At 36.2% G+C, this 25,793-nt stretch overlaps 1 protein-coding gene across 18 annotated transcripts in view; it reads right to left on the bottom strand.

Annotated features, from left to right (window-relative positions):
- PTPN13 (protein tyrosine phosphatase non-receptor type 13) overlaps positions 1 to 25,793 on the bottom strand; it is a 215,805-nt gene that overhangs the window by 43,948 nt on the left and 146,064 nt on the right. For 9 of the 18 annotated variants that reach the window (XM_035294556.3, XM_035294554.3, XM_035294548.3 and 6 more), the window contains 10 exons: positions 23,158 to 23,575; positions 22,924 to 23,018; positions 21,037 to 21,093; positions 15,194 to 15,283; positions 14,769 to 14,876; positions 14,464 to 14,595; positions 10,303 to 10,766; positions 8,679 to 8,825; positions 7,933 to 8,026; positions 650 to 735 (listed from right to left, as the gene is read on the bottom strand). In XM_035294556.3, coding sequence (XP_035150447.3) covers positions 650 to 735; positions 7,933 to 8,026; positions 8,679 to 8,825; positions 10,303 to 10,766; positions 14,464 to 14,595; positions 14,769 to 14,876; positions 15,194 to 15,283; positions 21,037 to 21,093; positions 22,924 to 23,018; positions 23,158 to 23,575 — 1,691 coding nt within the window. The remainder of the gene's footprint in view (positions 1 to 649; positions 736 to 7,932; positions 8,027 to 8,678; positions 8,826 to 10,302; positions 10,767 to 14,463; positions 14,596 to 14,768; positions 14,877 to 15,193; positions 15,284 to 21,036; positions 21,094 to 22,923; positions 23,019 to 23,157; positions 23,576 to 25,793) is intronic. The other 9 variants (XM_078366891.1, XM_078366889.1, XM_017970441.4 and 6 more) reach the window with 7 other exon arrangements.

A 25,793-nucleotide genomic window follows, 5' to 3' on the forward strand; every position in this document is an offset into this window, starting at 1 on the left:
GAAGATCACTTGAACGTAGGAGTTTGAGGCCAGCATGGGCAACAAGGGAGACCCCCATCTCTACAAGAAATAAAAAATAAACTAGCCAGGCATGGTGGCATGTGCCTGTAGTCCCAGCTACTTGGAAGGCTGAGGCAAGAGGATCACTTGAGCCTGGGAAGTCAAAGTTGCAGTGAGCCGTGATTGTGCTGCTACACTCCAGCCTGGGCCTCACAGCAAGACCCTGTCTTAAAACAACAACAACAAAACCCTTCAAAAACCATTACAGATAATTTGGTAAACTCCCTGACTCAAAATGTACTTCAATGAAGTAAATTTTGTGTTGAAGCTAAAGAACGAGTAAGACTGAAAACCACTAGAAATCAGATGTTTATAAAAGAAATTTAAAATGCAATTTCCACCCCTCCCCTAACAGATCTCTTTGGTAATATAAGAGTTACATGTGACATAGAAAGCCAGCTTCCTCAGTAAAAAATGTCTTGTAATACTTGCATTTCATTTTGGAAGAAAAAATAACAACCCAGATCATAATATATATCAGGCTTGGTTTCTTGATTAGCTAACAAATTCAGAGATCTCAATAAGAACTGATGCTATTCACACATTGTTTTGCTCTTCTAAGGTACTGTAAAAGGTTGGTATCTGTTACCTGTCCTGTATTTCTCAGTGTTTCCACAGCTTGCTTATGGGTGGCTCCTTCTAGACTAACTCCATTGACAGCTAGGACACGATCACCTAAAAATTAGGCAGTTATTTTGAAAGGAGCAAATCATAAATATAAATCTTACATGTTCTTTTAAATATTATGGTCTTACTTCATATTAATTTGTTGAAGGAGAGACTCAGGGAAATTCTGGAAGAAATTGTGTTACAGAGTTTCTTTATTATTTCATTTAATTTACTCCTCAATTTTATGGCTATTAAATATATTTTAGAACAGTATCTTCACAAAAATAAATTTAAATCAAGAGAGAAGATAAGTTGGACTATAAATATATAGAGATTGGAGGAAAGTTCCTAGTTAATTCTTATTAGAAGTGTAGATATCAGGTTGGGCACAGTGGTTCATGCCTGTAATCCCAACACTTTGGGAGGCTAAGGTAGGTGGATCACCTGAGGTCAGGAGTTTGAGACCAGCCTAGCCAACATGGTGAAAAGCTATCTCTACTAAAAATAGCTGGGTATAGTGGTGGGTGCCTGTAGTCCCAGCTACCTGGGAGACTGAGGCATGAGAATTGCTTGAACCCAGGAAGCAGAGATGGCAGTGAAATGAAATTGCACCACTGCACTCCCGCCTGGGTGACAGAGTGAGACTCTATCTCAAAAAAAAGAAAAAAAAAGTGTAGATATCAGTGTTTTTACAGCAATTTGTTTCGTAGGACATATAAAATATGAACGAAAGCACTGTCTAGATATTTTCTTTCCTTTTTTATTTTGTTAACTTCCCATACAATGTTGATGTATAGATATCTTCTGATATTAGAAAATAAGCTGGAAAGAAGAGTTTCTGAAATGGCATCAAGGAATTTCTTAATGCCACAGTTTTATAACTGAGTATGTTCATATATATATATATATAATTGCACTTTAGGTTCTAGGGTACATGTGCAAAATATGCAGGACTGTTGCACAGGTACATATATGACAATGTGGAGTGCTGCCTCCATCCCTCTGTCACCTATATCTGGCATTTCTCCCCATGTTATCCCTCTCCAACCTCCCTACCCCTCACTGTCCCTCCCCTATTCCCCCACAACAGACCCGAGTTTGTGATGCTCCCCTCCCTGTGTCCACGTGTCCTCATTGTTCAACACCTGCCTATGCGTGAGAACATGCAGTGTTTATTTTTCTGTTCTTGTGTCAGTTTGCTGAGAATGATGGTTTCCAGATTCATCCATGTCCCTACAAAGAACACGAACTCATCGTTTTTGATGGTTGCATAGTATTCTATGGTGTATATGTGCCACATTTTCCTTGGCCAGTCTATCATTGATGGGCATTTGGGTTGGTTCCAGGTCTTTGCTATTGTAAACAGTGCCACAACGAACATACATGTGCATGTGTCTTTATAATAGAAGGATTTATAATCCTTTGGATATATACCCAGTAATGGGATTGCTGGGTCAAATGGAATTTCTGTTTCTAGGTCCTTGAGGAATTGCCACACTGTCTTCCACAATGGTTGAACTAGTTACACTCCCACCAATGTGTAAAAGTGTTCCAATTTCTCCACATCCTCTCCAGCATTTGTTTTCTCCAGATTTTTTTAATGATTGCCATTCTAACTGGTGTGAGATTGTATCTCAATGTGGTTTTGATTTGCATTTCTCTAACGACCAGTAATGATGAACATTTTTTCATATGTTTTTTGGCCTCATAAATGTCTTTTTTTGGAAAGTGTCTGTTCATATCCTTCATCCACTTTTGAATGGGTTTGTTTTTTTCTTCTAAATCTATTTTAGTTCTTTTTAGATTCTGGATATTAGACTTTTGTCAGATGTGTAGATTGCAAAAACTTTTTCCCATTCTGCTGGTCGCTAGCTCACTCTAATGATTGTTTCTTTTGCTGTACAGAAGCTCTGGAGTTTCATTAGATCACATTTGTCTATTTTGGCTTTTGCTGCCAATGCTTTTGGTGTTTTAGTCATGAAGTCCTTGCCTATGCCTACGTCCTGAATGGTTTTGCCAAGGTTTTCTTCCAGGGTTTTTATGGTGTTGGGACTTATGTTCAAGTCTTTAATCCATCTGGAGTTGATTTTAGTGTAAGATGCCAGAAAGGGGTCCAGTTTCTGCTTTCTGCACATGGCTAGCCAGTTTTCCCAACACCATTTATTAAACAGGGAATCCTTTCCCCATTGCTTGTTTTTGTCAGGTTTGTCAAAGATCAGATGGCTATAGATGTGTGGCGTTGTCTCTGAGGGCTCTGTTCTGTTCCATTGGTCTATATATCTGTTTTGGTACAAGTAGCGTCCTGTTTTGATTATTGTAGCCTTGTGGTATAGTTTGAAGTCAGGTAGTGTGATGCCTCCAGGTTTGTTCTTTTTGCTTAGAATTGTCTTGGCTATGTGGGCTCTCTTTTGGTTCCATATGAAGTTTAAGGTGATTTTTTCCAGTTCTGTGAAGAGGGTCATACGTAGCTTTATGGGGCTAATGTTGAATGTGTAAATTACTTTGGGCAGTATGGCCATTTTCACAACATTGATTCTTCCTAACCATGAGCATGGAATGTTTCTCCATCAGTTTGTGTCCTTATTTCCTTGAGCAGTGGTTTGTAGTTCTCCTTGAAGAGGTCCTTTACTTCCTCGGTATTTTATTCTCTTTATAGCAACTGTGAATGACAGTTCCTTCTTGATTTGGCTCTCTTTAAGCCTGTTATTGGTTTATAGGAATGCTTGTGATTTCTGCATATTGATTTTGTAGTCTGAGACTTTGCTGAAGTTGATTATCAGTTTCAGGAGATTTTGGGCTGAGACAATGGAGTCTTCTAAGTGTACAATCATGTCATTTGCAAATAGAGACAACTTGACTTCCTCCTTTCCTAAATGAATACCCTTTATTTCTTTTTCTTGCCTGATTGCTCTGGCTAGAACTTCCAATACTATATTGAAAAGGAGTGGTGAGAGAGGGCACCCTTGTCTAGTGCCAGATTTCAGAGGGAATGGTTCCAGTTTTTGTCCTTTCAGTATGATATTGGCTATGGGTTAGTTGTGAATAGCTTTTATTGTTTTGAGATATGTTCTGTCGATACCTAGTTTATTGAGAGTTTTTAGCATAATGGGCTGTTGAAGTTTGTCAAAGGCCTTCTCTGCATCTATTGAGATAATCATGTGGTTTTTGTCTTTGGTTCTGATCATGTGGTGGACTATGTTTATGGACTTGCATATGTTGAACCATCCTTGCATCCCTGGGATGAAGCCTACTTGATAATGATGGATAACCTTTTTGAAGTGCTGTTGCAATTGGTTTGCCAGGATTTTATTGAAGATTTTTGCATCTATGTTCATCATGGATACTGGCTTGAAGTTTTCTTTTTTTGTTGAGTCTCTGCCGGGTTTTGGTATCAGAATGATGTTGGTCTCATAAAATGATTTGGGAAGGATTCCCTCTTTTTAGATTGCATGGAATAGTTTCAGAAGGAGTGGTACCAGCTCTTCTTTGTATGTCTGGTAGAATTCAGCTGTGAACCCATCTGGACCTGGGCTCCTTTTGGTTGGTAGGCTATTAATTGCTGCATCAATTTCAGTCCTTGTTATGGCTCTATTCAGGGTTTCGACTTCTTCCTGGTTTAGGCTTCGGAGGGTGCAAGTGTTCAGGAATCTATTTCTTCCAGGTTTACTGGTTTGTTTGCATAGAGTTGTTTGCAGTAATCTCTTCTCTCTTTTCTTATTAATCGGGCTAGTGGTCAGTCTATTTTGCTATTCTCTTTTCAAAAAAAAAACCAGCTCCTGGATTTATTGATTTTTTTAAGGTTTTTTTTTTTTTTTTTTTTTGTGTGTGTGTGTGTGTGTGTGTGTGTGTCTATCTCCTTCAGTTCTGCTCTGATCTTAATTATTTCTTGTCTTCTGCTAGGTTTTGAGTTTTTTGATCTTGCTCCTCTAGCTCTTTCAATTTTGATGATAGGTTGTTGATTTTCGAGCTTTCCTTGATTCTCATGTGGGCATTTATTGCTGCAAATTTTCCTCCAGACACAGCTTTAAATGTGTCCCAGAGATTCTGGTATGTTGTGTCCTCATTCTTGTTGGTTTCAAAGAATATCTTTATTTCTGCCTTAATTTCATTGTTTATCCAGTCAACATTCAAAAGCCAGTTGTTCAGTTCCCATGAAGCTGTGCGGTTCTGAGTTGGTTTCTGAATTCTGAGTTCTAACTTGATTGCACTATGGTCTGAGAGACTGTTTGTTATGATTTCAGTTGTTTTGCATTTGCTGAGGAGTGCTTTACTTCCAATTATGTGGTCAATTTTAGAGTAGGTGTGATGTGGTGCTGAGAAGAATGTATATTCTGTGAATTTGGGGTGGAGAGTTCTGTAAATGTCTATCAGGTTTGCTTGTTCCAGGTCTGAGTTCAAGTCCTGGATATCCTTGTTAATTTTCTGTCTGGTTGACTTGTCTAATACTGACAGTGGAGTGTTAAAATCTCCCACTATTAGTGTGTGGGAGTCTAAGTCTCTTTGTATGTTATTAAGAACTTGCTTTATATATCTGGGTGCTCCTGTATTGGGTCGCCATGTATATTTAGGGTCATTAGCTGTTCTTGTTGCATTGGTCCTTTTACCATTATATAATGCCCTTCTTTGTCTCTTTTGATCTTTGTTGGTTTAAAGTCTATTTTTATCAGAGACTAGGATTGCAACTCCTGCTTTTTTTTGGTCTCCATTTGCTTGGTAAATCTTCCTCCATCCCTTCATTTTGAGCCTATGTGTGTCTTTCCATGAGAGATGGGTTTCCTGGATACAGCACTGATGGTTTTGGACTTTTTATCCAATTTGCCAGTCTGTGTCTTTTGACTGGGGCATTTAGCCCATTTACATTTAAGGTTAATATTGTTATGTGTAAATTTGACCTGCTATTTTGATGCTAGCTGGTTGTTCTGCCCATTAGTTGACGTAGTTTCTTCATTATGTCAATGCTTTTTACCTTTTGGTACATTTTTGGAGTAGCTGGTACTGGTGGGTTCTTTCTATGTTTAGAGCTTCTTTCAGGAGCTCTTGTAAGGCAGGCCTGGTGGTGTCGAAATCTCTCAGCAATTGCTTGTTCATAAAGGATTTTATTTCTCCTTCACTTATGAAGCTTAGTTTGGCTGGATATGAAATTCTAGGTTGAAAGTTCTTTTCTTTAAGAACGTTGAATATTGGCCCCCACTCTCTTCTGGTTTATAGGATTTCTTCCAAGAGATCCACTGTGAGTCTGACTGGCTTCCCTCTGTGGGTAACCCGACCTTTCTCTCTGGCTGTCCTTAGCATTTTCTACTTCATTTAAACCCTGGTGAACCTGACAATTATGTGCCTTATAGTTGCTCTTCTTGAGGAATATCTTTGTGGTGTTCTCTGTATTTCTTGGACTTGAATATTGGCCTGCCTTGCTAGGGTGGGGAAGTTCTCCTGGATAATATCCTGAAGAGTGTTTTCCAGCTTGGATTCATTCTCTCTGTCACATTCAGGTACACCTATCAAGCGCAGATTAGATCTTTTCACATAATCCAATATTTCTTGGAAGCTTTGTTCATTTCTTTTCACTTTTTTCTCTAATCTTGCCTTCTTGTTTTGTTTCATTGAGTTGATCTTCAATTTCTGATATCCTTTATTTTGCTTGGTTGATTCAGCTATTGAAACTTGTGTATGCTTCATGAAATTCTCATGTTGTGTTTTTCAGTTCCAGTAAGTCCTTTATATTCTTCTCTAAGTTGTTTATTCCCGTCAGCATTTTGTCTAACCTTTTTTCAAGTTCTTAGTTTCTTTGCATTGGGTTAGAACATGTTCTTTTTGCTTAGAGAAGTTTGTTATTACCCACCTTCTGGAGCCTGTTTCTGTTAATTTATCAGACTCATTCTCCATCCAGCTTTGTTCCTTTGCTGGTGATGAGTTGTGATTCCTTGGAGGAGGAGAGGCTTTCTGGTTTTGGGTGTTTTCATCCTTTTTGCACTGGTTTCTTCCCATCTTTGTGGATTTCCCATCTGTGATCTTTGTAGTTGGTGACTTATGGATGGGGTCTGAGTGGTGATGATGATGTTTTTTTTTTTTATGATGAAGTCATTTCTGTTTTTTAGTTTTACTTCTAACAGTCAGGCTCCTCTGATGTAGGACTGCTGGAAGTCCACTCCAGATTCTGCCTGCCTGGGGATCACCTGTGGTGGCTGCAGAACAGTAAGGGTTGCTGCCAGTTTCTTCTTCTGTTATCTTTGTCCCAGAGGGATACCCACCAGATGTCAGCCTGAGCTTTCCTTTATGAGGTGACTCTTTGGATATATTGGGTCAGGGAGCTGCTTGAGGAGACAGTCTGCCCTAACAGGAGCTCAAGTGCTGAGCTGTGAGCTCCATTGTTCTGTTCAGAGCTGCTAGGCAGGTACTTTTAAGTCTGCTGCAGCAGAACTCATAACCACCTTTTTTTCCCAGGTGCTCTGTCTGGGAAGGTGGGGCTTTATATATAAGTTCCTGATGTACTGTTGCCTTTTTTCAGAGTTGCCCTGCCCAGCAAGGAGGTAGTCTAGTCATAGTCAGCCAGCAAAGGCATTGCTGAGCTGCCATGGGCTCTGCCCAGCTGCTGTGTGAACCTCCTTGTAATTTTGTTTATAGAGGTATAGTTAGAACTGCCTTGGTAATGGCGGTCTGCCTCAGTAATGGTGGACTGCCTCTGTAATGGTGGACTATCTCAGTAATGGTGGATTGCCTCAGTAATGGCAGATGCCCTTCCCCCAACAGAGTAGACTGTCAGGGTCCAGCTGCACTTGCTGCCAAACTCTCATTCCAGAACGTTTCAGATTGCTGGTCTTTGTTGGGGTAGGGCCCGCTGAACCAGATCACCTGGCTCTCTGTTTCAGCCCTCTTTTTTTCAGTTGAATTGTGGCTCTGTCTCCCAGGTGTTCCATGCACCAGTTGAAACTGCCACCCAGATTTCTGTTTGTTTTTGTGCAGAGACCCACAGCCAGCTGAAATAGCCATGCTGAAAATTTGTAGTGCTTTTCAGTCTGGGAATCTCTTGGTCTGTGTGTAGTAATAACTTGTTTGGAAATGTGGTGTTCACTCACCCTCTGTGTTGTTCTCGCTGGGAACTGATTCCAGAGCTGTTCCTATTCAGCCATCTTGGATCTGCCCTTATAACTGAGTATGTTCTTATTTCATATTATGAATTTGAAGATCAGTTATCAAGTTTATAATTTCTTATCTATTTGTCGTAATATTAGTATATATAATTGTTACATACTAAAAATACTATACCTTTGTGAATTCTACCATCAGACTCTGCTGCTCCCTTGGGAATAACAGCTTTCACATAAATGCCACCATGTCTGACACTCGTATTCACACCTCCCTAAAGAGAAAAAGACAAAATAATATCTCATAATATGAAACATTTTGTACTCTCTTTCAAATCTCCAGCCTAGAAAGAATTCAATTCATCAGCCAAAGCAGTAGCATCCCATCAGCATGTGCTGATGTATGGTATATTCATTAGTACATTAATGAGGGTTAGCATATGCATCAGTATAATAGAAAAAGAATTTTATTCAATAGCCTATGCTCACATTTTGACTACCTTAAAGATACATATATTCCTTGGTAACTTCTAAGATACTAACATGTTTATAAGGTATTATATATTAAGGAGAGTATATAGATATATACAGCCTTTAATTACCAATAATGTAGTTGGAGATATATCATATTAATCTATGCTCATGTAGAAACTGTCAAATATACACAAAGCATTAAATTAATTTTATATTTTGTAAGTTTTATATTTAGATAAAGTAAGTATAAAATCTATGGAGAAGGTAGCATTTAATTTTTTTTAAAATCACAGGAAAAAGTGACTAGCACAATTTTAAAAAAAGTTTTAAATATGATTCAATTTTAGGATTTTGGAAATATTTGATGTGTCCCTTTTGATGAAAAATAATTCAATTAAAAAGTTGACATGCAATAGGCTGCTGGAAATTAAAGAAGAGAAAACATTTGAAAACCTTGTCAAACAGTACCGTGACACTTATCCCCAAGCTGTTATCAGTTTTAGCCAGTTCAACCTCAAAGATGTCTCCAGGCTTAGGAGGTGATGAAGAAAAAGTTTTAAAATTCATTTTGTTGGATGTATTCACTGAAGAGGAAGATTCCTTAACAAAGAAAAACAAAGATTTCTTGTTAGAGTCAAAATGAATTATTATAATTTTAAAAAAGTTTTTAATCAATTAATTTATTTTTACCTAGCCCAGGATGAAGCTGACTAGAGGCAAAATGAATTATTACTGAAAGACAAATATGTGTTTTTAGGATAATTTAAGAAAAAGGAAGATATTTAATGATAAAGCATAGTCAAAGAACATAAAGGTTGGAAGAGATCTTAGAGATCATCTAATCCAATGCATTCACGTTTTCTGGTTGAGGAAATTGATGCCCAGAGATTAAAGAGCTTGCTTCAGGTCAAACTGCCAGTATGGCAGATGAAAACCTAGATAGAACCCAGTTCAAACCTGGCTTTTATATAATCCTAGTCCAATGCTTTTTATATTCCCAAATTTATAAATTAGTTTTATTTCCTTTAATAATCAATATATACAAAACAGTAGCTTTTAACCTGAGCCTCTAAAATGAGGTTTCATGTTTACATTACTTATATTTATAAATCAAATAATATAAACATAGGGACATTAGCTAAGCCCTGTTTATAAGAGCATAACTCTTGGAATGGAGCAATTCCCACAGTCAGTATTAAAAAACAAATAATTTTTATTTTAAAAAGAACATAACTCATGAGGAATATTGATTTTTCAGTAAATAAAAAGCATAAGGTTTTTCTAAAACTGCCTGTGAATTTGAGTTTAAATTTATATGATTTCAAGGAATAAGCTATTTTCTTTCTTCTGTTCCTTCCCTTCTTCCCCTCCTCTTTTCCTTCCCTTCTTTCTGTTAGGGTCTGGCTCGGTCACCCAGGCTTCTGGGATCAAGCTATCCTCCCACGCAGCCTCCCAAGGATCTAGGACTACAGATACATGTCATCTCGTCTGGCTAATTTTTAAAGAATTTTTTTGTAGAGATAGGGTCTCCCTATGTTGCCCAGGCTGGTCTTGAACTTCTGGCCTAAAGCAATCTTTCCATCTCTGCATCCCAAAGTGTTGGGATTGTAGGTGTGGGTCAATGTGCCCAGCCAGAATAAGCTATTTTCTTTCAATGTCCTTATTATTATTCATTCAGAACTTCAGAATAATTTAGGCTATACATAGTAAATTTGAATGCCCATTATATGAACTATTTAGAAACAATTTTCAGATACTAAAAGACTTGTATTATTATAAACATTAAATACTCGAGACAAACAACTGGTAAGAAAACAATCATAATCTGTGTATTCCTTCTTTGGGTTTTTAGATAGCAAGTTTATAGAGTCATAGCCATTTAAAGTTATTATTCAAAGCTGTTGATTTCTCTGAAAGTTTAGCATCAAATGCAGTAGCAATTAGGAGAATATATAAACTATTTCTTTTTTCCAGAATAATGAAAGTATCTTGTAGTAGATTATTGTGCTCTGTAATATATTTGCTGCTATTTTGCTTTGTTAAATGAAAAAACCAAAATATTGGAATTAAACTATGCCTTTTTTGGTGTTTGATGATCCTGACTGCTGGAATAAGTCGCTTCATCCATGTCTGAATCTCCATGGTCCAAGTAATCAGTTGCATCAGAAATGCCGGGCTTTTTAGTTTTGCTTTGGTTACTATCAGTGGAAGTCTTTTTCTCAGTGGCTTTGGATACTACAGATGGGGAAGGGCTGCCATGCTGTGATTCCTGCCAGGTTTGGTCACCTAAATGGCTGGCAAAGAAACCATTGGCCTGGCTCTGAGACAAGCTGGCACTCTCGGTCCTGGAATCTTGAGAACTCAGGCTTCCTTCTCGCAGGCCCCCAGACAGCCCAAAGGAGTTCTCTGAGATGTGCTTCAGGGTACCACGTGACCAGTGGTGATCCTTGGAAGAAGAATCTATAGCACCGTCTTGCATGTATGAAGATTTTTTCATGTAGTTTTTCATCCCATTGGTGAGATGAACAGGAGTAGAAGGCACTAAAAATCAAAATCCATCAATGAGAATAACAAGTTAGGGACACACATTCTTGTGCTTACACACAAACACAATATTTCCTGAAGATTGTTGGAAGGATTTTTATAAGGATGACACATGCAAAACACATGACCTAGTAGACTTTCTTTGCTCTCTCCTTCGGTCATTCTTGTGACAACCTCTATTAAAATGCATACCCCTTTTACCTTAACTCCCCATTTCCATTCTCCAAGACCCATTTCAAACCAGTCTTCTCTGTGGAGACTCTACTGATTCCAAAGATAATTTATATTTTCTTAGTATCCACCATTCTCGGTCCTTATCAAATAGTTATTTGCACACTTACTTTATTGACCTAGTAGATTGTATTTTTTGGACTCCAATTAATTATTATGGAAGGTAACTCCAAATTACTTATATATCCTTCTTACCAAAAACGACTTTAGGCCAGGTGCAGTGGCTCATGCCTGTAATCCCAGCACTTTGAGAGGCTGACACGGGTGGATCACTTGAGGCCAGCATTTTGAGACCAGCCTGCCCAACATGGTGAAAACCTGCTTCTACCAAAAATACAAAAATTAGCTGGGCATGATGGTGTGCACCTACTCGGGAGGCTGAGGCAGAATCACTTGAACCTGGGAGGCGGAGCCTGCAGTGAGCAGTGATCATTCCACTGCATTTCAGCCTGGGCAACAGAGCAAGACTCTGTCTCAAGGAATAAGCCAAAAGCCACTTTAAAAAGCTTTCTGAAAACACAAACCACAGAGGGCATGTGAAAAGGAATTAAAGATGAGAATGGATAAGAAATTAAAAGTTTTATGTAGTAATTGACAACAAGGGAATAATTAAGAGTAATGAGCAACTGGAAAGAAAATACTCGTGATAACAAACAATAATCAAAGAGATAGTACCCCTAATATACAAAGAGTTGCTAAAATTCAACAAAAAAAGTGTTTTCAAAACTCCCATTGATCAAGAGATATGTAGACTGGAATAGGCAGACTGGAAATTCAGAGTAAAATACAAATAATAAATACATGAAAAGACATTCTCACTGTTTCTCAGGGATCTGCAGTTTAATGCAGTTTTCTACTTATTTGGCTGACAAAAATGAGAATGACTGATGACTTCAAGAACCACTGATGGTATGAGGAGAAAAGCACTGTTATATCTACTTGATGAGTCTATAAATTGATAAACTTTTTGTAATCCAATTTGGTGGCACTTGTCAAAATTTTAATGTACAAACTCTTTAATCTAGTTCCAGACATCTAACCTGTAGAAATACACACATTTTCAATGGTGTAGTAAAAAGTATATTCGTTGAAGTAACATTTATAATAGAATTACAGCTAACCTGGATACATAACAATAGAAGAAAAGTTAAATTTTGATATGTCTATAACAAATAAAATGCTGCATTAAAAAGATGTACATGTACATGGATAGCAACAGAATATGTTAAGTAAGCAGTTACAGAATGGTCTTTGGAGTATAAAACAGATTTAAAAAAATAGTGTGCATGTGTGTTATATCTCACATATATATCTATTCTACACAGAAGGCTACATGTATGTCAAATGGTTTCCCTAGGTAATAAGGTAAGGGGACTTTGACTTCTTATTTCATAGGTTTTACATAAATTGGATTTATTTTTAATAAACTAGTATGTATTCTGTAACTTTAAAACTTAGCAAACAAAAACAAAACTAAAAGCCTTCCTCTTTGGTGCTTAACAGTTAACGGGGTAGCTAAAGTACACATTGGTAATTTTCTAAGTTCTTTTCGGTTGTACCTCTTTTCAAAGTGTCACTGCAGAATAGTTACATACCATGGTAAGATTCAACTACATTTCTGAAGAAACAATTTCACAGATGTATACTTTAACATTATACTTTTAATTTTTATTTAGCATAGATGGAAAAAAACACACACTAAACTCTGCTGAGAAGAAAAGCCTTCTCTGATCCTCTCAATAAGTAAAGTTCCTCTGTTATATGCCCTCTTGGCACCTTGGGCTTCTTGTTAACACTTACCACAGTTACAATTAAAAATCTGTCTAGTCAGAAAATAATACTTATCTCCTCTGATAAAGTGTAAGTTCCATTAGGGCAGAGTTTTTTGGCCTTGCACATCACAGGCACTAAATATTTGTTGAACAAATGAATAAATTTTCTACAAAACATCTATTGAAAACATGAGTAAGATGGAAATCCCTTAGAGCTTAATTCAGTGGGGAATAAATTAATTCTGAGTTAATATGATCCTTTTGCTAAAAAAAAATGATGAATAATGAGACCCAGTGATTTGCTTAAAAAAAATTTCTGGTCTTGGCTGCTTTAAATTTAGAGGTATGTTACAACATTTCCAACTGTAGTTGTCTTCCTTTGCCTAATGTGACTAGATTATAATTAGATTATATAAGACTCCTGTGGGCAGTGGTGGTGTCTTCTATTTCCCTTCTATCGGTCATGTTTGCTCACAGTAAGCAAGTGTGTAAAGTATTATTTATATATGTACATATACAGACATACAAAATACATATAATATTCAGTAAGAAGAAACAATAGTCAAAATGACTCATCTGTATAAAATGTACTAATATTTTGTCACAACATATTACATAATACATTGATGTTTTTCATCTTCTATCATAAGTATCTAAAGCTATGTCTAAAATTCACTATCTAAAATTGTTTTTCAGCTAATTTTTTTTTACTAATTCTTTATGTATTTCCCAGTGTCTTTAGGATGAAGGTGACTTACTTGTATCTAGCACTTCAATGTTTTTGAAAAAGAATATTAATGGCAGCTAAAATTCACATTTGAATGCTTTATATGTACCAGGCAATGTGCTCATTCTTTATGTGCATTACCTCATTTAATTTTCATAATCTATAAGATAAGTATGTTTATGTCACCATTTGATACATGAGCACAGTGAGGCTGAGAAAGTTCATGTGATTGGCTCAAGGTAGTAGAGACAGAATCTGACTCTGGATTCTACAGCCCTCCCTATTTCCCACTGCACTGTCCTATGCCACATAAGCTATATGTGCTTCTTCCACAAATACTGTCCTACCACAAGATCCTCATAACAAATAACTCTGGGCAAGGCAGACAAGGCAGGGCAAAGATCACCATCTACTCTTTTAAGTAAAAACAAAACTGTGGCTCAAGAAGGCTTAAGTCATATAGCTAATAAGAGGCATAGGCAAAGCTCAAACACCAGGTCATCTGATCTTCATCAAGCGCTTTGTCTCCAAACCCCTAAGAGACTGGGATAATGAGACAAAATGAAATGGTCTCGTTTTAAAATTTCTCATTTTTGGCGACTGTTCTTTCCTTTTCATAATCTGGTTCAGGGCAGGACTTCATATATAACTAGTATATAATATTAACTACACAATTATAAATAACTCTCTGATTTGACAAAAGAAGAGATGGAACACACTAAGTAATCAGAATTAAGTTGCATCAATTTTGTACACAATGAATCCACTTCTGTGCAAATATTAGTAAAAAGGAATGAGACAGAAAATCTTTGAAGAGATGAATGAAAAAGTAATACTGATGCATAAAACTGAAACAATAGAACTACACATGTCAAAATACTAGAAATAAGCTTAAATCCAATGTATTGAAGTGCTTGTGAAAAGTGAAACAGAATACACAAGTAAGAGATATTCACAACATTACCTTTCGGTGTCTTTTCTTTTGGCTGAGAGATAACAAGTGTCACATCTTCAGGAGCATTTTGCAAAATTTCAATTGCAGTATGGTGGCTCACTCCCTCCAGACTCACACTATTCACAGAAATCAAACGGTCTCCTGTACAAATAGACAGTCCAGTATCTTCAACAACAAAGATAAATTTATTCTCAATCTTAGAAATATCATCTCTTTCTCAACATTTTTGTTTGGCCTAAGTTCCTTTTTCACCACCTGTGCAAATTTTCATGCCCGTCAGAAAATACTTAGAAAATTACCAAAATGTAAAGTACCTGGCTTCAAGCATCCATCCAAGTCAGCTGGTCCTCCAGGGGTAATTGAACTGATAAATATCCCTAGGTCTAGTCTTCCCATCTTCTCCCCACCAATGATTTGAAATCCTGTAAAACAACACATTTTAAAAAGATCTTCATATTGCTGCTTTCAAAGACTACCGATTAGCCTGCCTGAAACGCAGAAATGTGGGGACTGTTGATATCAAATGATTAATAGGTAACATATATTAAATTTGGAGGAAGTATTTCTTGAAGGCATTCCATATTTGGCATTTGGTGACTGGGTGGGTAGGGTAATGGGCTTGTGGGTGGGCAGTCAGTATCTTGAGATCAGAAGTGAGTCGGTGCTGCAATGCCAATGCTATGCTATAGACTTTTTCTCTGAATCCTCATAGACCTTCGAGAATCTCACAGTGACTTACCCAAGCCATACTTTGCATCTTTTTTCAGGTTCACCAAGGTGATCTCCCTTTCTGGCGAAGACACTAGGCTCCATCTTTTGTGTTGCATATCTATCGGGAATTTATAATTTTAAAATAAATATAACATGCTCAGGCATTAAGACTGTCAGCTTGTTTTAACAATTTAAATGTTAACAAAGTATGTTAATAGATTGCTCAGTCACTTAAACATATATTTTAAGGTTACTGATACTGTTATAATTTTATAATGATTGATAATTTATAAAATTACTACATATTACATTTATTCTTCATAAGCTGTCCTTTTGAAATAAGTATATTTCAGTTACAAATGATTAAATAAACCTCAATAGGTTAAATGATTTGCACAAGTTTAGTCAGCTAGTACAGAAAAGAGCTGAACTTTTCAGTTTAGGTTTTCTGACTGTTATACCACAATCAACTCCCTGAATTTGACAGCTCAATATATTTAAAAATTCCTAATTAATGGCTGACATTTTAATTTATAATTAGCAAAACATTCTTAGTAGGTTCTTTTGAGTAAAACAGCAAGAAGAAACGGAATCTTTTTTTTTTTTTTTGGAGAGAGTCTCGCTCTGCTTCTCAGGATGAGAGTTTAGTGGCATAATCACAGCTTACTGTAGCCTCCACTCCTGGGCTCAAGTAGATCCTCCCACCTCAGCTTCCTGAACAGCAAGTACTACAGGCACGTACCACCATGGTCAGCTGATTTTATATTTTTGTAGAGATGGAGTCCCAGGCTGGTCTTGAACTCCTGGCCTCAAGTGATCCTCCTATCTAGGCCTCCCAAAGAGTTGGAATTTCAGGTGTGAACCACTGCACCTGGTCAGAAACTGGATCTATTTTTAATAGTTCCATTAATAATTCTTGTCTAGGACATGTATTCTCAAAGGATCTTTATTCATTTCAAATTTTATTTGTGAAACAATCTCATGAGGTAAGTAAAGAGATTTTTAACCACTGTTTTGCAGATGAGGAGTAACAATTTGTGACCTGCTCAACATAATGGCTGGTATCAGTGCCCAGTAAAATGCTGAAGTCAGTACTTGATAAATCCTAGTTAAATAAATTGAATGAATGTCAGCAGAACCAGAATTTACTTTTTCTTCTTTCTTTTCTTTTTCTTTCTTTTTTTTTTTTTTTTGAGATGGAGTTTTGCTCTTGTTACCCAGGCTGGAGTGCAATGGCGCGATCTCGGCTCACCGCAACCTCTGCCTCCTGGGTTCAGGCAATTCTCCTGCCTCAGCCTCCTGAGTAGCTGGGATTACAGGTACGTGCCACTGTGCCCAGCTAATTTTTTGTATTTTTAGTAGAGACTGGGTTTCACCATGTTGACTAGGATGGTCTTGATCTGTTGACCTTGTGATCCACCCGTCTTTTAAAGTGGCTAATCATTCACAAATAACTTCTTAAACCAATAAATATTACACTTAATTGACATGTTAATCAAGTTAATTCATCTACTTAGAAATTCAAGCACTTACACAAACACACACCCTTCTTAACATCAATTACAATGATAGTTAAAATTGGTCTGTGTGTGAAGGTGGTGGTGAGTTTTTTCAACATATTTAGAAAGATATTTTTGTAAATCAAATCTTCAAATTCAACTCTACATAGATCTGAGTATAGAAGCTTTCTGAAAATAAGAGGTTATGGCGTCACTAAACTGTAAGCCAGAATTTCCTTAAATCTTCATATGTATTTTTGCAACAACCAAATCATTATGAAAACAGAATTTATTTCTGTACAACATATAACCACCCATGGACTTAAAATTGTATTAATATGTCATAAAACAAACAGTAATTTTGTCACAAAACTTGTATTGATACTTAAATGATGTAAATGTGACACTTCATATTCTAGAAATAAATTCTTTTAATTTCAAAAAACAATAACAATAATTTCCTCTCAGGAGTGCCTTGTGTCTCAATACTTGCACTGTTTTGGTGCAAGTTTGCTAGCTCTCTGTGGTGTATATATTCCTATTCTGTCATTTCTTTTTGACCCAAACTTAGTTATTAGCAATAAGAGTAGTAATTCAGTATATCTAATAATTTTATTAACTAAATTACAAAAAGTGTCATTGGACAATGGTGTGAAATACCTTATATATTAGGTGGTTCTAAGCAAAAGACCATCCATTATTTAATGCCTATCAAAAAACAGCCAATTAGCCCTAGTTTTTAGCTAGAATGAATACAAAATGACACAGAACAAAACACATAAAATGAAATAAAACAAGGGGGTGAGGTCATATTAGGAACTGAAATCAGAATAGCCTTAAAGTGACCACATTGATGGGGTGGTAAGAGAGAACAGTGCTTTGTAAAGTGATTAAATGATGATCATTGCTTTGAATTTCCATTTCTTTCTTTAAGTTTCAGATTTAATCACCCACTGTTCAGGAATTGGAATGCTTGGAAACTGATGAAATCCACTATTCTATGGCAGGTAACTTAATAAGTCCGTTAGGCATACAGTTCCCAGAAAAGCAAAATCCCAAGTAGTAACGACAGAATAAAATGAAAGAAGAAAGAAAATGGCTTGAGGAGAATAATGGCTGAGTTGCTCTGGTTCTCATGCCAACTAAGAATAAAAAGGTACTTAACTGGGCCGGGCGCGGTGGCTCAAGCCTGTAATCCCAGCACTTTGGGAGGCCAAGGTGGGTGGATCACGAGGTCAAGAGATCGAGACCATCCCGGTCAACATGGTGAAACCCTGTCTCTACTAAAAATACAAAAAATTAGCTGGGTACAGTGGCGTGTGCCTGTAATCCCAGCTACTCAGGAGACTGAGGCAGGAGAATTGCCTGAACCCAGGAGGCGGAGGTTGCAGTGAGCCGAGATCGTGCCATTGCATTCCAGATTCCAGCCTGGGTAACGAGCAAAAAAACTCTGTCTCGGAAAAAAAAAAAAAGGTACTTAACTGTGGTAGGTTTTAAACATCCCAACAAACCCATCAAAAGTTGAAAATATTCTAAGTTAAAAATGCATTTAATCCATCTAACCTACCAAACATCCTAGCTTTAGCCTAGTATAACTTAAAAATGCTCAGAACACTATGTTAACTTATAGTTGGGCAAAATCATCTAAAACAAAGCCTATTTTATAATAAAGTGGTGACTATCCCATAATTTACTGAAAGTGACAAACTGTACTGTACTGAAAGTGGAAAAACAGAAGGGTTGTAAGGGTATTCAAAGTCAAATTTTTACTGAATGCTTATTTCTTTTGCATCACTGTAAAGTCAAACCATGATAAGTTGGTGACCATCTATAGTTTGTGATTTGGACACTTCAGGAAGCAGTATGAAAAACTTAGCTTTTTAATGGCTGTATAATAATTACAGTAAAACAAGAAACATTAAAATAAATTTTACATAATTTTTGGAAATGTTTTACATATCTTTGTTTTTACTCTTATAAAGAAAAACCAGTGTGATTATCTAAGTTGAATAACTTTTTTTTGAAATCACAATTAATCAAAGGATTAGAATCTTCTTCATATCACTGTTTCAAAGTGTGATAGTAGAAGAATCATGACTTTCTCTTTGATCTTTTCTATCAAATTTCACATTCTTTAAGAATCTCTGGAGGCCATAAAAGGTATGATAGAATATAATACATTCATCCTCATTCTAAGTGATGAATAATTTAATATTAACTGATGTTTATTTATAATTTTACTCTGATAATCTTGACCAGCAGGAAGAACACTGGAATTAGAGTAAGAGGTCCTATATTTGATGCATGGGCAAGTAATTTTATTTTTTGAACCTTACACTATTTGCAAAAACATGTTTGCCATGCTCTACTATGTGAAAACTTGATTCTCAACAGAGTACTAATTCGGGCTACTTGGCCAGATACAAAGAGAGGTCTGAGGAAAATTATAGCCTTGTTTGCAAGTTGAATGAGGCATACCTCTATATGAAGGTGGATTGGCCCTACTGTATGGGGCAGGTGGGATGATAAGGCTTCTGAAACTTTAAATAGAGAAACTTACCCAATGTAAATTCATGCTCATTGGCTACAATGTACATTCATATTCTTTTTCATCATAACCTAAGCTAAAACACATTTTAAATTCTCCTATTTGAATAGATTATTATCCAGCTTATTTCAAAGTTTTAGCAGAGAGAAATACTACTAAGGTATGATCACATTATGAGGAGGTGTAAAGAGTAGATTAGGGCATAGACTCTGGAAACAGATTGCCTTTATTCAAATCTTATTATCCAGCTTATTTCAAAGTTTTAGCAGGGAGAAATACTACTAAGGCATGATCACATTATGAGGAGGTGTAAAAAGTAGATTAGGGCATAGACTCTGGAAACAGATTGCCTTTATTCAAATCTTGGCTCTACCACCTGCTAACTTGGTGACCTTCTGCACAACTTAACTCTCTATGCTTTGGTTTCTCATTTGTGAAAAAAAATAACATTAACACCCACCTTATAGGGTTGTTTTGGGCATTAAATGAGAAATAATAAAAAGTGCTTAGAACAGTGCTGGGAACATAATAATAGGCATTCTAAATTCAGTTCATGTAACAAGTTTGATCATTAGAAAGCTACATAACAGGATTAGCAATTTAGGCCCAAGTATAAGTTCAACAACTTTTTCTTTCATAACAGGCCCTAAAATATTTTTGAGGATTGATGCATTCAAAAATAAAATGAGAAGGAAAAAGCCTCATTTTCATTTGCTGTGAGTATTTAAGACACTGCGTGTAGTTTTACTTTTAAAAGCAATTTTAATTCCAAGAAATTTTTTTCTCTGTTAAAGAATTAGTATGTGTATTTTTATTAGAGAATGAGAATTATACAAAAGAATACTTTGGTGTATTACAGTTTTGACCTAAAAAAAAAAAAACCCCAGCAATTCTATATAGTGCAGTCTAATCTCATGCCTTCTGTTTTACCTTGGCTACAGGAATACTGAAACTAAATTTTCAACTTCATCAAGTTTAGCTGTATTAGTAATTTTAATTAACATAATGGCTTCTCTCTTATCAGGTTTTTGATTGTTTCAACTTTAAAAGTCTAAGACTCACACATTTTGGAGGAAAGTAGTATACAGATAGTAATAAAATATTCTTTTCTACTCATGACAGTTGTTAGAAAGATCAAATAAGATAATATATGTGAAAATACTTTGCAATCTAAATTCCAAAAATTTTGAAGCCACTGATTTTCAAGTCATTGGACGTTTCTGGTCTTCTTCTTACAATTTCGTTTCTTAGATTCCTTCTAAATTAAAAACTCAGCATTTAAAGTCTTCAAAATCTCCTCCTAATATTTAGCATAAGATTAAAAACTGGTCTCTACTTAGCTTTCAGACTTCACCCTGGCCCCCACATGCCACCATACTGAGACACCCACAGTTCACTAACTCTCTTTTCTCATGATTCCATGTCTCTGACAATGCCATGCCCTTGATCTGGAATGCTTATCTTTATTGTCCTATCTGAATAAATCCTCCTTTCTCCCTAAGACTCAGCTCAAGAATCCCTTTAAAATAGCTGCCTCAGTTAAAACTCTTTAATAGAAATTCTCTCTCAACAGAACTATTATTTTAGCTTCCCAATTAGTGTCCTTATCTCTAATTTGTCATTTCATCAACATTAGCCTAAATCAGAGGTCCCATTACGTCACCATTATGCTGAAAAATACAACTCTCTTTTTACTTCAATCTAAGACTAAGTCCCTGGTACAGAACTTAAGACTCTTCATTGTTAGGTCCAAGACTATCTCAGTAAGGTACAAGAAAAGAGAAAAATGATGGAAATGAGGGGAAAAACATTTTGTAAACCTACCATTTTCTTTTAAGGGTACTTGAAATGAAGAATTTCCAGAACTATGCATAGTCATTCCTGTGGCATAAATTAAATTATTAGACATTTCATAAGATGGTCAGATGCTAGATATCAAAATAATTTCTTCTGATAAGTTCATAAAAATAAAACAATAAGGCAGCAACATCTTGTATTAACACTGAAAAACATCCTCCAGTAGGCATTTTTACTATTTTAAAAAGTAGCTAAGCGTAATAACTAGTTTGCAGCATAAATTCAAATACCAATATATTGTTTCTGATAATATTTTGATATATCAAATATGAGATGAAACTGAAATGAGTTATTTGTTCAAGTGTTAAAGAAAATTCATTATTCAGTTATAATGAATAAAAATACAGAAAAATTTCCTTTTAAGAGTGTTTTATGTTTTCTATGGAATATTTTCCTTCTGATATGTAATGAATTTTCATGTAGACCAAAGCCTTCGTAATGAAAATAGTTTAGAATGTATGAGGCCCCATTATATGTGAACACACTTTGAAAAATATTTCCTAAAAGATCAAATCAATCCTAGCCTATTTTCATTCATTGGAATGAAATTTGCAGTTTTATCTAAGTTTTTTTAACTGACTGAACTTAAATTGATGATAGTATAATCTCTCAAAGCTGTGAAAGCCTCCATTAATAATGTTGCTTCCATAAATATTTATGTATTATAATGCAGAGTTCTCTTTTGTCTTCATTTACTCCACATGCCCTGAATCCAATTATAGAATTAAAAAAGCTTTTAGACTTTGGGTAATTAGAGATAAATTAACAAACCTTGGGCCTAAGGAGGGAGTTAAGTAGTAGTGTTTGGTAAGACAACAGAAGGGAAACAATCCTTGTTTTCCTTTGGTTTCCCAAGCTGTTTCATATTTTAGTAGTAGTTCAGATCTCTGTGCTTAAATAGCCATCATTTTGAAAGATTGACTCCAGTGCGTTTCCCTTTTAAGTTACATAAGGCAACAGGAAACCTGAACTATTTGTCTTAAAAGGTAGCATGTGTATGTGCATACACCTATATGCACAAATGCATACACACACACACCCCTTCACTTAAATAATATGCTCTGCTAGTTGGGAGTATTTAAAGAAACTTAACTAAGAATTTCTACCTATCAGTCATAGCATATTTCATAAAATTATCTAAAGTTTTAGAGATAATTTTGTTCCTGCTAAGCTGAAAGCATCCTAAGTAAATGTTTCTTTAAAACTATAGCATGACCAGAGTTCATTTACATAGGCTTGAAAGGAAAAGCCACAAAAGGTAATCCAAAGCAATGGCACATGACAGTCTCAGTACAACTGTCATGGCTGCTGTGACCAAGAGAAGCTAACAGACTGGGTGTGGTGGCTCATGCCTGTCATCTCAGCAATTTGGGAGGCCAAGGTGGGCAGATCCCTTGAATCCAGGAGTTCAAGACCAACCTTGGCAACATTATAAAAACCTGGTCTCAATAAAATATATAAAAAATTAGACAGTTGTGGTACTGCATGCCTATAGTCCCAGCTATTTAGAAGGCTGAAGTAGAAGGATCACTTGGGCCTGGGAGTTTGAGGCTACAGTGAGCCATGATCACTCCACTGTACTGCAGCCTGGGTGAAAGAGTAAGACACTATCTGAGGGGAGAGGGGGAGTGGTGGTGGAAAGAAGAGAAGCTAACAGTCTGTACTATGAAGTAATCACTTGTTAAATCAAGTGTTAATTTGATTTGGTGCATTTTAAGCAGCCTCAAATTTATATTCAGATTTGGCAATTAGGACATGGAACCCAAAGTAATTTCTTGGCAATCAAGATGATCTTGTTCACCTCACTCTGAGCAAGAGGTATGGGACAAAGAAGGTAAGCTTGTTTTTGCTGACCTAGAACATATGCTTGCCCAGGGTCTTCAATGGATGAGTCTGATTCATATTTCCTTCTTTCAGGACTTCTATTTAAACTTGCAACAGACTTTGAACTGAAGAGGGAAAAGGAAGGTAGGAGGGAAGTGTCAATGTAAAAAAATATGGTGAAAATAATAAAACGTCAAAACAAAAAGAAAAGTATGAAATGTAGAATTTACAAATATGTAATTGGGTTAGTTAATATGTTCTTACTTATTAAGTTTTGTGACTCCTGCCAAAGATTCTGCATCAGATCTTGCCATCTGGTCAGAAGGTTTTCCCACCAACTCTGCACCGGTTTGTGGTGGGGGTTCCATGTTAACAATGACATTTTTCCGATGTGGATAGAGAGAGGCCTGACTGAGATCATGATATGATTTACTCATCTCTCTAGGCTTTTCCTCCCATGAAGCTTTGTCATTCTTCTCTTTTGAACTGTTTTGCAATGGCTGATAAAGCGACAGCTCTGAGCAGGATAGCCTCTTCAGAATCTCAGCTTGAACTGATAAAGGTCGAACAGCAAGTTTGTTGAGGGTGCTGCTGGCCAGACTGCCAGTGCTGATTGCTCGTCCCATATTAAATCCTCTAACAGACTCTGCTTGGAGATTCAGGCTCCTAAACGAAGCTCTCTCTATAAGGAAATAGGATTGCTTTACATGATGGAAATGCCACAGTACCTTTATGAGAATAATTATGTTAATAATTAAGCAGCATGCAGTTTTTAATTATTTCGATTGCCAGCATAAGTAGATAGCTTTCAAAGTGTGGCAATGAGGGTTTTAAAAAGGAGGGCTGAAGATCTCGTTTTCATTATCATATCTTCATCACTAGCTTTCTCTTAGTTGCAGCCTATTCAACATTTCCTGCTTCATCTAGTGATTTTCTTGGACTCAACAATGTTTTTGGTTCAGGCTTGCTGACACCAAATTCCTTATAGGTTTCAGTTAGAAATGAGAACAACATTTAATACAGAAATTTTCAACCCTAGTACTGTCTCTGCTAAAATATCTGCACCCAACACCCAAGGATAGGGAGAGGGAGAGATGAAACCTGGATGAGCTGACATGGTGAATACACACCTGAAAGAGAAGCTATGCAGAGTTTTGCTCAGAGAAATAGTTCTTGTTCTTAATTATCACATTTTTTTAAAGCTTAAGGCAGATTGTGGTGATGGTGAATTGCATACTATAAATGGGTGAATTGTATGGTATTGAATTATATCTCAATAATGCTGTTACCAAAAAACAAACGGCAAATTATTCCTTTTGTTATTTCACTATGCCAAACCCACCTTCTCATCTTGCTGTCTTAATGATTTATCTGAGCCAACAGAGGAATCGGAGAATCAAACAGCATTAATCTCTATATTTTAGTATCTGTAAATTAACATGATCAGGGTGCTGGGTGTCTCTTTATGCTTCAATTTCTTTCACTTCAAATATACATCCAAAGTTGTTTTATAGAGGCTAAATTTAGAGATACTTTATAACAAGTGTTTGGCTATGATATTTTGTAGGAACAATTGTCACACTGATATTTTAATATTTGAGGCTAACAACAACAGCATTGCAACATATGTAAATGAAGAACGGGAGCATAGGATTTCAAATGATTTAGTTTTTCATGTAGTTTTTGATCCATATCACAAGGATCCCTTTGATCCCCTCTGGAAAGCAGCAATTCTATGTTGTTGCATTCTACATGGAATTAAGTTTGACTGCTATATACCACAGCTCTAAAACTTCCTTTTATAAAGAAAACGTCTCCCTCAAGGGTCCCAGGTGATGATGATCATCATGGTGATGATGAACATGAAGGAAAAGGAGGAGGAGGAGGAGGAGAAAGAGAAGGAAGGGAGGGAGGAAAGGAGGGGAGGAGGAAGAAAGAAAATATCAAGTAATTACTGACTTAGATTCTTGGATTGTTTTATTTTTCTTCTACTTCCTAGGAAGATCAATCATTGATATTTTCTCTCAGGCATAAAGAGGTAGGAAGACATTAAAGGCTTTTAATATTCATGCATCAGGATGAAGTTTAAAGAAACATGTCTTATTGTCACTAGGAAAATTCAATAATCTCTCTCTGAAGTGGAAGTGGGCACCAAGTTAAAATAAGACCTTAAAAAAAAAAAAAGACTTAAAAAAAACCGCCTTCGTCAAAAATTCCCATTATCATCTTTACCTTAAAATATAAAGCTTTTATTACAGCAGATTACACTATTCTATTTTCATTTACTTTATGAGCATCCTGTAATCAAAGAAGCAAAATGGAGTCTTCAGAAGAGAATGCCTCTAACATCCAATAGATTTCTTCATCCTTAAGGAAAATGTAGACCAAATTTTGGCAGAAATAAGGCTCAGTTTAGTTGATTTTGTGAACATATTAGGGAGTATGATATATTCAAATCCATTTGTTGCCTGCTCTTGGATATGGGATAGGATCATAAACCATCCATTTATCTGGTCTTTCCTACTGCTTTGTACCTGGAAAGTACTCCAACACAGACTAGAATGGACCTGTATGTTAATAGTTGTGTTTCAAATTTGAACACAAAGGCTTGCTAGCTCCACACGCAGTCTGCAGGCCATAGTTCCTAATCTCTGTTTCTGCTATTGTTCAGTCCCTTGTACCATTTTGTGCTTCCTTATATCGTCAACTTAATCATATTCTCTTTGAGGAGAGGGACTTCATTTATTCTCTTATCCCATAGTATTCTGGACTTACAAATAGTAAATGCTCAATAATTGATTATTAATCTTAAATCCATGCAAATCAGTTCTTGGGAAACTCATCAAAGTGTACTGGATTAGGAATTAAGAGATATGACCTCTATATATGACGTGAGGACA

This window comes from Callithrix jacchus, chromosome 3 (assembly GCF_049354715.1).
Source record: "Callithrix jacchus isolate 240 chromosome 3, calJac240_pri, whole genome shotgun sequence".
In the NCBI taxonomy this organism is placed as follows: Eukaryota; Metazoa; Chordata; class Mammalia; order Primates; family Cebidae; genus Callithrix; species Callithrix jacchus.